General features: G+C 37.5%; 3 protein-coding genes across 4 annotated transcripts; 2 read left to right on the top strand and 1 right to left on the bottom strand.

The window, feature by feature from the left end:
* Nucleotides 1-2,854: 2,854 nt before the first annotated feature.
* Nucleotides 2,855-5,406, top strand: LOC122008234 (probable alkaline/neutral invertase D). Of its 2 annotated transcripts, none has more exons than XM_042563887.1 (5): nt 2,855-2,938; nt 3,119-3,551; nt 3,731-4,162; nt 4,243-4,801; nt 4,890-5,405. In XM_042563887.1, the coding sequence occupies exons 2-5, from the start codon at nt 3,129-3,131 to the stop codon at nt 5,183-5,185; spliced, it is 1,710 nt and encodes a 569-aa protein (XP_042419821.1). In that variant the 5' UTR covers nt 2,855-2,938; nt 3,119-3,128; the 3' UTR covers nt 5,186-5,405. The 2 variants fall into 2 exon arrangements, with proteins under 2 accessions (XP_042419821.1, XP_042419820.1); XM_042563886.1 differs by having other exon boundaries at nt 2,868-2,933; nt 4,890-5,406.
* A 918-nt stretch (nt 5,407-6,324) lies between these two features.
* Nucleotides 6,325-8,644, top strand: LOC122008232 (V-type proton ATPase 16 kDa proteolipid subunit). Its single transcript, XM_042563885.1, has 3 exons — nt 6,325-6,539; nt 6,628-6,913; nt 8,256-8,644. Exons 1-3 carry the CDS (start codon nt 6,464-6,466, stop codon nt 8,386-8,388), a joined length of 495 nt encoding a protein of 164 aa, XP_042419819.1. The 5' UTR covers nt 6,325-6,463; the 3' UTR covers nt 8,389-8,644.
* An 828-nt stretch (nt 8,645-9,472) lies between these two features.
* On the bottom strand, nt 9,473-13,479 carry LOC122008307 (magnesium transporter MRS2-F-like). The gene is made up of 6 exons (XM_042564007.1): nt 12,947-13,479; nt 11,952-12,194; nt 11,281-11,409; nt 10,453-10,592; nt 10,144-10,276; nt 9,473-9,896 (listed from the first exon to the last, which is right to left on the bottom strand). Exons 1-6 carry the CDS (start codon nt 13,343-13,345, stop codon nt 9,618-9,620), a joined length of 1,323 nt encoding a protein of 440 aa, XP_042419941.1. The 5' UTR covers nt 13,346-13,479; the 3' UTR covers nt 9,473-9,617.
* Between the last annotated feature and the right edge of the window lie 407 nt (nt 13,480-13,886).

Raw genomic sequence — 13,886 nt, 5'->3', positions numbered from 1 at the left:
TAATTAATGAACGCATGTAGGAAAGCAATATATGTCTCACGTCTTACTCATCCAAGTCATTCCCACGTCGTCGGCAATAAATTAATAGAATAATTAAAATAATAAAAGGAAGACGAAGTGTTAAATGTGTGTTAGTCGTGGTGCTCATTAAACTAATTCACTCATTAGTCAAAGTTTAAAGATAACGAGGCGTTGACTATTAGGCAAATTCATTAATCAGTTTGATTTTTACGAAGTGGAAAAGTTTGTCTTGGTGAGTTATGTAGTTGTTCATTCCGTGCACTTGTTGCACGCTTCACGTTATCTTAAAAATGGCGGTCAAAGTCAAAATCGGATGCTTTGAACGGCCTTTATCTCTCATTTTTATTGGGTCAAACTTCGACGGAAGGAGACATCTGAATTCCTTGCAAGTTTAAGAAGAGACATCCTTCGGCCTTGGGATGCAACACCACGCATGAGGAAAATAACGGTTTTATTTATTTATTTATTTATAATAATAGAGATGATTAGTTTGATTCTATAGAAATTTTTTAGGGTTTGAGATAAATTTTTTATTGATTAATAGGATAAATTTAGATGTGTAGACGAAGAGAATTTAATATCATAAGTTTTTTTTAAAATGTATCAAGTGTAGTATGTTGAGATTTAAATCCTCATTATTTAGGGAATCTATTCCACCTCTTACTGTCATATCATACCGTCACATCATAGTCCAAGATAGATAATAGATGACAACTGAACCAGAGATGCTTTGGTTATGACGTTGTACTCTTTGACTGAGGTGCACCCCTGCACAAGCTCTTATCAATTAAGTTTATCCAAAAATCCCTTCGGGGGTTTCTGATAAGGGGTCGTTTCGGCGATAGTATCGATCATTATAAAAAGTTTACCCATACAGTTTTTGTCCCCTCGGATGGGTCTAGTGGTTAGCACATGAGGTGCTTTCACAGTAAGGGCTGAGGTTCGAATCTCAGTAAAGTCGAGGTAAATGCCTCCCTTATGTGCTAGTCACTATTCCAAAGGCTAGTAGCCGCCCGTGATTTACCTCCTCCGTGTTGGCCCTAGGATGGATTGGCGAGGGTGCTGGGAACGAGCGTATTTGTTTTTTGCCACAAAGATAGATAATAGATGGTTTTAGAGGACTTAGAGGATGGATATGAATAATTATTTAGGAGGGTAATTAGTGTGGTATGAAATTAAGTTAAATTAAATAATATTTCCTTATCTACTTATCTTATGTATTTTTTAACAAATTAAATAAAAAATGAATAATTATTTTCTTTTCTTGAATTCAATTATAAAAATGATATTTTTTATCATACAATTATATATTTTTAATACTTGACATATTGATCCCATTTTAGGTTAAGAGGCTTGCAATACTTATCCGTAGTAATATTCTTATTTACTTATCCTAAGATCTAAGATCGAAAGGATAATAATACAATGGTCTGATGTATCATCTCAGTTTCTCAGATAAATAAAAATTGAGTCTGATAAATTAATAGATAATTTTTTTAATGGTCTGTTGATAACGTCAAACATTTTTTAATGCAACAAATAAATTCTAATAATAAAATTTGGCTTTGTGATTCAGCTTTGATTGGGTCTTCATTTGAGATTCAACTCTACTTAATAGAACTGACCGGAAAAGCAAGTCAATATCACTTTTTTTAAAAAAAATTAAAAATTAAAATCTTAATTATTATTTCGGTCTTCACATCGCAATTGCCACATTTCAAAGCTGCTGCTAACGTGGACTTCCGCGTCTGCCAACTCTGGACATTGATAATGCTCACGTGTGCGTTGACTGACCAACCACAATAATAATAATAATAATAATAATAATAATAATAATAATAATAATAATAATAATATACATTAATTTAACTAAAATTTATTATTATATATTGTAGTATTTATAGTTGGTTGTTATAATATTAAAATAATGATAAATTTATCTAAGTTTGAATTTTAATACATGTATATAATTAATATACATAGAGATGATATTATTAAAATATTTTGAATAATAATTTATAAAATATATTCTGACTTATAAAATTCAAACTATTTAAGATTGTTCTTAAAATAAACACACGTCTTTGTATATGAAAGCGATATATGTAGCAATGTTTATCAAACGCACATTTCCTTTCTTCCTTTTACTTTTATTTATTCAATTCACTTTTGACAAAAGGAAATTTTAAATTATATTTGGTATGATTTGAAAATTTAACGTCTATCTGTGAATCAACTTTTATTTCTATCCATTTTTATTTCATTATTTTTTTTGTAGTTTTTTTGGGAAATAATATTTCTTTACTTAAAAAATATCAATTTCCTTGATTAGAAGAATAACATCAATTAATTTAATTTATTATTTAAGACTCCTTAAGCAAAGAGATATTTTGAATATCAAATTGTAAATGGAATATTATTTTGATAAATTATAAAAAGATTTCTTTTGACTATATAAGGTAAACAATAATCTTTTAATTCTCTGCCTTAATTATACACTGATAAATATAGAAAGAGATAAGATACAATTCCAATCGGATTTAGTGACCCGTTAATCGCACCCGGAACCACGCAAAACAACAATAAACCAACTTGTTTATCGCACTTAATTGGTGAGTGGCAATTTATTAATACTAATCCGGATAATTAACCGGAAGTTGCCGGCGTGTGTTGAGAAGTCAACATGTCTGACGCTCAGTGCTGGGACATTCCACCCTCGAGCCTTTTACCGGCTATGACCCGTCGCATTTAGAACAGGGGAAAAATTGGAAGGACCGGTTCCTTCCTTCCTCTTCTCTATAAATTTCCCCCTCCTCTCTTTAATCCACTTCTTTCACCCTTCTCTCTCTCTGTTTTCTAGATTTCAAGGTCGATCGCTCCTTCCTCGTCTCCGCTGCCCTGTTCTTGATCTCGTAAGGTTCGATTCTCTCCTTTATTCTGCAGATTATATATCCGTGGAGTTTTTTTTTATGCGATTTCGTGACCAATATGATTCCGATAGATGGCTTGTATGTGGGTGAAGAAATTTGAGTTAGTTTTTAGGTTTAGTTTGTGATTTTTCTCTGGTTCTGGAGCTGAATGTGGTGGATTGATGCAGACCGTCGGGGATGTCTCCCTCGCGAATGGTGGAAGTAATGGAGAACGGTGGCCGCGAGGTCATGGTGCTGCGCAAGGTTGACTCGCGCGCCTCCATCACGGAGGCGGACGACCTCGACCTGGCGCGGCTGCCCGACCGACCGCGGCTCAAGATCGAGCGGAAGAGGTCGTTCGACGAACGCTCGCTAAGCGAGCACTTGGCCGGGGGGAATCTCCGGAAGGTCGACAGCATCGAAAGCATTTTCTCCATCGGCGGGCCGAGATCTGTGCTGGACTCGCCGGTCTCGTCGACGTACCTCTCTTTCGAACCGCATCCGATGCTTGCGGAGGCCTGGGACGCTCTCCGGAAGTCCATCGTGCTCTTCCGGGGTCAACCAGTGGGCACCATCGCCGCTTTGGATCACTCATCTGAAGAGGTCCTCAATTATGATCAGGTAACAGATTATCGATAGGGCTTCCATAATACAATGGAGAAGGAAAAGTTTAACCTTTCCTTTCTTTCTAGTCCTAAATCGTGGATTTTACCTATTCAATCCTTGAAACATATTTTTTTTTACTCAATTATTTTGGGAATCCATGCCAAAATCAATCTCGTTTCCACTCTTGTGCTCAGGTTTTCGTCCGTGACTTTGTACCAAGTGCTATGGCTTTCCTGATGAACGGAGAGCATGACATAGTGAAAAACTTCCTCGTGAAGACTCTCCACCTCCAGGGGTGGGAGAAGAAGATCGATCGATTCAAGCTCGGGGAAGGTGTTATGCCTGCGAGCTTCAAAGTTCTCCACGATCCCATTAGGAAAACCGACAATTTGATCGCAGATTTTGGTGATAGTGCAATCGGAAGGGTTGCACCTGTGGATTCTGGTTTCTGGTGGATCATTCTTCTCCGGGCGTACACAAAGGCTACCGGGGACATGACTCTGGCAGAATCACCGGCGTGCCAGAGAGGGATGAGGCTCATACTAGCTCTGTGCTTGTCCGAAGGTTTCGACACATTCCCGACCTTGCTCTGCGCAGACGGATGCTCTATGATCGATCGAAGAATGGTAAGTTCAGCCATTGATTCTTTTTCCCTCTATTCTGATCTCCAATTTTGTTGCTGCTATTCAACAAACTAATCTCGCAGGGCGTTTACGGTTACCCTATCGAAATCCAAGCCCTTTTCTTCATGGCATTGCGATGTGCTTTATCCATGCTCAAAGAAGACGGCGAAGGGAAGGAGTTCATCGAGAGAATAGACATACGGTTGCAAGCCCTGAGCTATCACATGCGGAGCTATTTCTGGCTCGATTTCCAGCAGCTCAACGTTATTTACAGATACAAAACAGAGGAGTACTCCCACACGGCAGTCAACAAGTTCAATGTCATTCCGGACTCCATCCCCGACTGGATCTTCGACTTCATGCCGAGCCGCGGTGGATACTTCATTGGGAACGTGAGCCCTGCAAAAATGGACTTTAGGTGGTTTGCTCTCGGCAACTGCATTGCCATCCTATCATCTCTCGCGACTCCGGAGCAGTCTGCGGCGATCATGGATCTGCTGGAAGAAAGATGGGAGGAGCTCGTCGGAGAGATGCCACTGAAGATTGCATACCCTGCTTTGGAGAGTCATGAATGGCGGATTATAACTGGATCTGACCCTAAAAACACCAGATGGAGCTACCACAATGGAGGAAGTTGGCCCGGTGAGTTACATTTTTTTTTCGTCGTTGATTTGCAGGTTGAATGAATATCGATCTATTTCTCACACCAGCTCGGTGATATTCCATGCAGTGCTCCTCTGGCTCTTCACTGCAGCATGTATCAAAACCGGTCGGCCCCAAATTGCCCGACGCGCGATCCATCTAGCAGAAAGCAGGCTGTCCAAGGACGGTTGGCCGGAGTACTACGACGGCAAGCTCGGTCGGTACATCGGGAAACAAGCGAGGAAGTTTCAGACATGGTCGATCGCAGGTTACTTGGTAGCAAAAATGATGCTGGAAGACCCTTCGCATCTGGGTATGGTCTCTCTCGAGGAGGACAGAGCAATGAAGCCCCCCGTAAAGAGGTCTGCTTCATGGACTAACTGAAGGCAGGAGAGCCTGGGAAGGAGAAAACTAATGCTTTACACCGTTCTTTCAAATAAATGTCCTTATGGTAAATGTATAATATAGCGATAGAAAAGTCTTGTAGTTTCCTTTCAGTAGATGGACAGCTCTGGCATCACCAATTTTTAAATAGTTAATATATTTACAGGAGTCAATGCAGTGATGTCTGAATAAGTATTTATTGCAATAGGGTTGGATCATTTTTAACAGAAATGCCTCGTGCCTGATTTCTCCCAGGTAAAAGGTACATGAGTTTAGGATCGCCCAAGGGTCATCTAGAGATCGTCCTAGGTTTTGCTAGGGTAGATCTAGTGATTAACGTATGAAGTATTATCATTATAAGATTTGAGATTAGAATTTCGATAAAATTAAAATAAATATTTTCTTTATATGTTAATCACTATTTCAAGGATTAGTAATCGTCCGTGATTTACCTTCTTCGTATTCGTCCTGAGACAGATTGACAAGGGTGCTAGGAACGAATGTATTCATTTTTTACTACTATAAATTTAACATCGTCCTAGGATCATCTAGAGATCACCCTAGGATCATCTAAAGATATTAAGAGGAAGAAAAATGATAAATATATAAAATAATAATGTTCATAAAAAATAAAATTATCAGCATAAATTTATATGTCTATCTTTAAATATTTTCTTAAAATTGTTGACTATGCATATCATTGCTCCTCGGGTGAAATAGTAATTTAACTACTGAAAATAAAATATCGTACATTCGACTTCGATTAAAAAATTATCAAACATGGCCCAAATTCGACAATTGGAATACAAATCAAATATTTGATTGCTTTTGAGTTGAATTTTGTTGCTAAATTAAAATATAAAATACTAAAAACAATTTATACAATTGTAAAAGGAGAAAAGCGACAAAAAGAAAGGGTATTTTTGGTAATTGCTGAACTAGATTGAAAATTACGGACGGGATTTTTAGAATTCAGGCACTGGTAGCCGAAGTAATAAATAAATAATAATCACGATTTATAGGGGTGGAGATTTTAGGAAAGAGATCATTATTGGAGCTGTCGTTAGAATTCCATTAATACCCTCCCCTGCATTACTTAATTCGTTCACAACGCCATCCGTAATTATTAAGAGATCGAAGGGCATTTTGAGAATCTTCTCCGACGACTCCACTTTCCTCCCTCGATAACGCGAGCTCAATCTCCAACTTGAGGAAGAGATCGCGATCGGAAGGTCAAATTTTCTCAGGATTCGTTTCTTTGTTCTTCCCGGCGGAGCCATGTCATCCTTCAGCGGCGACGAGACAGCTCCGTTCTTCGGTTTCCTCGGGGCCGCAGCCGCCCTCGTTTTCTCCTGTAATCACACGATCCCTCAATCTTGACTGTTGTTAATACGATTATGTACTTGTTATTTCCCTATGATATGTTTCCCACCCGTTTTTAGGCATGGGAGCGGCGTACGGGACGGCGAAGAGCGGCGTCGGTGTGGCGTCGATGGGCGTGATGCGGCCGGAACTGGTCATGAAGTCGATCGTGCCCGTGGTCATGGCAGGAGTGCTCGGGATCTACGGGTTGATCATCGCTGTGATCATCAGCACCGGGATCAACCCTAAGGCTAAGTCGTACTACCTCTTTGATGGATACGCTCATCTCTCTTCCGGGCTCGCTTGCGGTCTTGCCGGTTTGTCTGCGGGCATGGCGATCGGGATCGTCGGCGATGCTGGCGTCCGGTATTTTCATCAGATCTCTTTTCCTTTTACAAATTCTGTCATATTTTAGTTCTAGATCTGAATTCTAATCGCATCAACGATTACTTCAGACGCATCCATTTACGATTGTTGTCAACTTAAATAATACTGATTATTTTGATTTCAACATTCCGAACCATAATTTTGATTCTTCCTGCAGAGTAAATGACTTGAATAATCTGCTAGGATAGTTCATTGTAGTGTTTCATTAGACTTATTTTGTTGATGCACATCTCTTCTATCATTGAACATCTAGCTTTATCAATTTGTAATATAAGACATCTTGATTACTAATTTTCTACTTTCTTATTTGTGCATCATTGAACATCTAGCTTTATCAATTTGTAATATAAGACATCTTGATTACTAATTTTCTACTTTCTTATTTGTGCATTAGCTTTTTAATCAGTAGATCTCGCTATGTGGAATGCTTTGGAGTTTCTTAGTTCTAGTTCGTCCTCGATCTATTTGGACATTTATGTCGATGGGGAATATAGATGTCTGTATAGTTCTAGCTCAAGATGCAGTAACTTTCTCCAGATTGGAATTTGATTCGAGAATTGCTATCAAATTTTTTGCTTAATTTCCCTCTCCATTGTTTGATTCATCCTTTTCTACATATTTATCTTAAATCTTATTGTAGCAACATATTCTGATCAGCTATTTTAATTTGTTTATGTTTCTTCACCTATAAAGTTACAACTAGTTCTCTTCTGTTGATCAAAATTACTCATATTTTTGAGTTAGAACTCTCTTTGATTTCCTGTGGATCCTGATGACTTCCCAAATGACCTCATCATATCTTGGTGGAATTTCTTACTAGTATATTAGTGATCCTTACAATCTAACAGCGCTTCCGTTTCCTCTAATATTTTCATTTTATTGTCAAAAAAAATACCCCTCTCTAAGTGATTTCGTCTAATAAATATCTCGTTCAGATGCTAAATGAATTTATCAGCAGTTTAAAAAATTTAGAGTTGCAAATAATAATGGAAAAATGTTTGCATCCCCAAACTGGAGGCATGTTATGCAAGCTTGTTCCTTGTAGGTTCATAGATTTTGGAGGTGGATGATCCAATTTAAATGGGTCCCAATGGTTGACAAGATCTTAATCCCAAATAACTAGATTTTTTGATCCAAGATTAAAAAATCGTCATTGTGATCACCGCTTATCAAGCATGTACACTAGCATTTTGTTCTTGTTGTAAAAGTGATAAAGTAGCATAATTAAGGCTATTGTGATAACCTTATCACATAAAATAGATATTTCATTCTGTATTTGACAGCATCAACAGTTTGATGTACCTGTGTGTGTTGATTTCAGGGCCAATGCACAGCAGCCAAAGTTGTTTGTCGGCATGATTCTTATTCTCATTTTTGCCGAAGCGCTGGCACTCTATGGCCTCATTGTTGGTATCATTCTTTCCTCGCGTGCCGGTCAATCCAGGGCAGATTAGTCACCTAAGCTGCTACTTATTGCATCTGCGTATGACTTGTGCTCCTTGCACTTGCGGCCTTTTCTTGATTTTGCATCCATTCTGATGGTTATGTTTGTACCATTATAACTTTTCACAAACTACATATTTTGAGAGATTGTTTTGGTTACCATGCAAATCTGTGATGTAGATTTGCTAATATCATCTCTGATGGATAAATAATTGTTATTATTCTTATACGAGATCCACTCAAAGATGCTTCTGCTTTCTTGCTTTAGTAATTGTATTTGCGGTTTGTGTTTCCTTTAGGTAGCGCTCGATTATATATCTGGTAGGCATACTTGTTATTATTTCTTTTGAAATCATTTCTCTACTGAATGCTCATATTGGGTCAAGTTTAGCGAGTATAGACGAGTCTGCATTTGACTCATTGAATCAGGATAGCATATTTATTTTAATATTATGAGATGTGATCTAATAGAGGAATGAGATATCAAATGCATTTGGTTACTAGAACTCTAAATGAGTAATGCAGCAGAAATCTACCTTCAAACTGTAGATCAATAACGAAACTTTTTTGAGGGCTGGTTCAATTGATAAGTGCATGACATAATAATGATGATGGGTCGATCTTTGTGTACTATGATAACGAAACTTTCTCTCAGTCTATGGTCGGCCCTACATAGATTAAAATGTGTTAAAGTGTTTGTCCGGAGTTAGGCCGGTCAGATTGAGAGTGAGTGAGAGAAAGATCCTTGTTCAGGTTTTCTTCATCATTTTCAATGTGTTTCGCTCATTTTTTTTGATATAGCGAAATCTACCATTGCACCATATGATGACTTAATCATCGGAGGAACCTCTTTGGGACAACTCCTGACGAGTCTTCTAACACGTGTTAATCTATGTAGTACCAGCCACATCCTGAGAGGAAGCTTCGTTATCGATCTATGGTGTGTGATAGATTTCCACGGCATCAAGTACTAATATGAGTAGTACAAACTTGAGTATCATAACCAATGAACTTCACCAGGACTAGCAATCTGTGTAAAAGTCATATAACTTGATAAAAATAGTATTACAATCAAGTAAACAGCATAATGCCATATATCATGCTTCATCAACAATGGCAATCACTAAATGCTAAAGGCAATGGTTGATATCCCGTGATTATTATGAATACCCATAAAAACACTGAAGTAATTGCAATCGCCTGACCAGATTAATGGAAGGGCATTTGCTTGTGTTTGTGATCACTGCAGTAGTCCACTCTGGGTTCCCCACCAGAAGGCGAATATATACATAACTACTCCACCTCCTATTAGACTCCCCAGCGTTTGCCAAAATTTGATGGGAGAAGACTTGTAGAGCGGTATATGTATATTCATTCCGAATACAGCAGTCACAACGATGGCTGCAGTTGTCACCACGGTCGCAGTGGTCAGCATAACTCCCATCTGAAGCAGCTGGTTCTGCTTGTCATCAAGCATGATTTTGATGTAATCCTCCGTATCATCCATGTATTCCTTTAGCTGTATCAAAATAAAGATATCAGTCCATGACTTTGTCTTCGCAATCACCTTGTGCACATTAGGAACAAAAATCTAAGTTATTTGAAGTTTCAGTTTTGTTTAGTTCAAAATGCACATTAGAAATGTCAACTTAAAGCAACAACAACCAAATCTTATCCCACTAGATAGGATTTGTTAAGAAATGTCAACTTTAAACATGAAACAAAAATATAAAAAAATATTATTGAATGAAAAAAAAGAACTTTACCGTGGATAGTTTACGTAGAGTCCCATCAATCTGAACAAAGTAAGCCTCTAAAAGCATTTCGAGTTCATGGATGTCAGGATTGAAACCTACTATACCACCATTACTGCTTCCAGCATTAGATTCGAGTTCATTTCTACATAGAGAAGAGATAAGTTAAATAGAAGGCACTGGATCAGGTGTAGGCCTAAAATCAACAGTAAAAGAATTCAAGTTAAAGGTGCAGTGAATTAAATGAAGCAGCTCAACCAAAGGGTTATCCACTTATCCATTTAGATTCCTTTATTTCTTGAAGTCCTTAAAAATGCGCACCTTTCATCATCCAGTTCAACGTTATTGCACATTCCGAATCTTTCTGATGCTCCAACTGGCCGATGGAGAAGCTTCTCTGTCAAGTACATTCCGGCAATGTCCATCTCATTGTCCAATAAGCATTCAATTTCATCCCTTACCTATAGGAAAAATACAATCAAAATGATAACCTAAATGGGAAAGCAAAATTATGAAACCCTTATGAAGTTTCTCGTCACGTCAAATAGATGTGCATGAAGATGCATAGCTAAGAGAGGAGATGAAAAGTAACACTAATAAAACATGACTGAAAGACAAACAGAGTCACATTAACAGAATAATACCATATGGGACAGAACAACAACTACCTTCACGGAGTAGAGATATCTTAGCTAATGAAGTTTAATTTTTGAAATACTTATTAAATTCTTAATGACTATTGGATGGTCATAGAAAACATTATCTCATTAGAAGTTAATAGGACAAAGAAGTTCACAACCAACTAATTGCTTGCTTTAAATGAAAACGAAGAAATAAATGAAACTTTCAGCATACAGGTCTGTGGCAAGACAATAAACATCCATAAATTTGGTACAGAATAAAAAGTCAAAGTATTAAGTACTTACAAATTTTTATACTTCAAATTGAATGGTCTAAAAATTTCATGATATACCTGAGAGGTATAGTTTGTTCTTGCTATAGAATATCTTCCTTTGAATTGCAGAAGGGAAACCAATTATGAACAAGTGTAAACTGATTTTTTGATTAAAGACAAAATTCCACGTATTAACTTCTTTAGCCACCAAAATATTGTACAAATCTCTTAATTCACTTTTTCTTGTATAGTACCTTCTGCACACGTCCAGATAGTGCAACTAAACAACTCTTTATCTGTCTGACTCGCTCAAGGTTCAATGTGCTTAGTTTAGAAGTCAGCTCATCTGAAGCAGGATATGCCTCTTTCTCCAGTTCAGTAGTCTGAAAAGAAAATGCCTAAGAAGTTGGGTTCCCAGCATCTTAAATAATTGCATAAACAATGTGTAAGTTGACTGTCCAATGGATTTTTGCATCATTGAAGATCAAGTAAAATAAACCCAGCCACATTAAATTTCTGAACAAAAAGGTAAATTTTATTATCAAACTACATGAATCCAAGTTTCTAGCTTGGTTGCTTGGCATAGTCTCATGATATTCATCTATAATCAAATGTATAATTAGTTCAAGGGAAAAAAACAGAATCAATGTTATATTAAAGCATGGCATCGTAAAGCCTATAAATCAAATTGAGCAAAGAAAGGAAAGGGGCATGTCTAAAGGATTTACACTCATTAGAAGCTCTCAGACAATTTGAAAGGCTACCATATAGTGCCTTTGCAAATGTTTTACATGAAAAACTTTGTCAAAGAATCCCTCCAATATTTTCTTTAGTTTTCTGAATATTTGAAATGCCGACTTTATTTTATTCCTTAAATTAAATTACAAAAAGATGAGAAAGGCAACTAGCACGAAGAAAACCAAACCTCTAATTCAAGAAACTCGCATGCAGATACAAGACATACTTCGAGTGCTCTGAACTCAAAAGGCAAAATTTTTGTCCCTAAATATCTCGCTTCATCCATATTGCATTGAGGGCTGCTCTCTTTCATATCATCATTCGCCATGAGCCTTTGCAATGTCACACAACCTTTTGAAGCATCCCTTGCAATCTCCATTTGCAGCCCATCAGTATCCAGAAATGAAGGAGACCTTGAGATGCCAACATCCTTCCAAATACAGAACCAAGTGTTAGCCAATAGTCTTGATCAGTTCATGAAGGTGAGTAAAAAAGTATAATCTAAAATTCTATGAATCATAAAGTCCATGGGCAAAAGTCGAAAAGTTAATTCTTGAATGAATCTCATAGGTTGAGTTTACTCCGAAAACAGGAGGTAAACATCGAGGAAGAAGGAAAAGAGTCAAAAAATTATGATTGGTGTATGAATCACTCATGTACATTTTTGTATTACTTTCTGATACATCCTCCATCTTTCTATCCATCTAAATCAAGCTTCAGTAAAACTTTACCAAGACAAGGATCTTTCTCACACCAGCAATCGAGGGAAATAAAATAGTTTAAATGAAATGTTAAAAAAGAAATGAATTATATCATCTTATTTTTACTCTATTTCATGTATCAAATATACGTAGGCAGAATTCTAACTTAATTATGTCTACGAGATGTGTATATATCAATTCCGTGCATTTTCACTATTTGGGTGGAAATAAAGTTGAGTAAATGAATGAAATGAGATTCTTTCTTCTTCTTCATTTTCTTCCAAAAAAGTTTGACGATTTTATTTGATTTCATTAATTGATGATCATAACAACGCACATTTTCAAAATTCAAGTCACTAAAAGAACCTACATCCATTCAGCTAAAGCAATTGTTTTTTTTTTCCTTTCAAAAAGATAATTCCTAATTATAAAAAATTTGGATAGAAGAATGGAGTAAGATAAAAGATTACTAATGTTCTACCAGTTGAGGAGGACTAGCCGACGTGAAAATCCTAGATTGGAGATCTCGGACAAAGGGGGCGACTAAGGGATCCTTGGAATTGGGGACGAGAACCTCCGTGGCTGTAATGATCGCTCGGATATGCTCAAAACTGATCACAATGGCCCGCTCCCGTCCGAGTATAGTGGAGGGGTAGGACAGCAACGTGTCCAAGACCCTCAGATCCCGCGCGGGGATCCCCGTGCGGCGCATGATCGAGGGCTTTCCGGCCTCCTCCTGATACGAGCATCCCGAGGCGGAGATGACCATCCACTCCCTGATGGAGCTGGGGTTCCTCCGTCCGGCGACTTCGGTCAGCGGCGTCTCGTTGGCGGTGGCGACGCGGGAGAAAAGAAGACCCCTCGCTCGGCGCGTCGCCATGAGGGGTGTGAGAGAGAGGTAGGGTTTGGTGGCGGTACATTAGGGCAACGATGACGATGGTGGCGTAGTAGTAGTTGGAGGTCGTCGGCGAGAGGGAAACTGGGGAAGGGGCGATGCCTCGAACTGACTCCAGTTTCTACTGGTGAAGGACTAACGGAAACGATGCAGTTTTACGGTCTGAATAAAACTTAGAAAAAACTTTCATTTTACTTTTTTCTTTTTTTTTCCTTCGTAACTTAAATTTTCTAAATACTCATTTTAAGTTAACTAGACATCTCAAGTTCGATTCTCCCAATCCATAATTTTTTTTTGTTAATGAAATGATAAATCTATGAACATCCATAATGAATGCACCAACATAAATACTTTCTGATTTATAATAAAAAATATTCCCGTGAAATTGAACTGACCTTTAGAATGAATAGAAGGAGTTGGGTAGCTGAATAATTAAAAAAATAATAAATTTTAATTATTAAAATATGTATCAATTTTATATAATACTTCTTACTTTATGGAACTTAATTTTCCTTCATATAACGTT

This window comes from Zingiber officinale, chromosome 8A (assembly GCF_018446385.1).
Source record: "Zingiber officinale cultivar Zhangliang chromosome 8A, Zo_v1.1, whole genome shotgun sequence".
Lineage (NCBI taxonomy): Eukaryota > Viridiplantae > Streptophyta > Magnoliopsida > Zingiberales > Zingiberaceae > Zingiber > Zingiber officinale.
The sequence above is the reverse complement of the archived record's forward strand: the minus strand, read 5'-3'. Positions and strand labels throughout refer to the sequence as shown.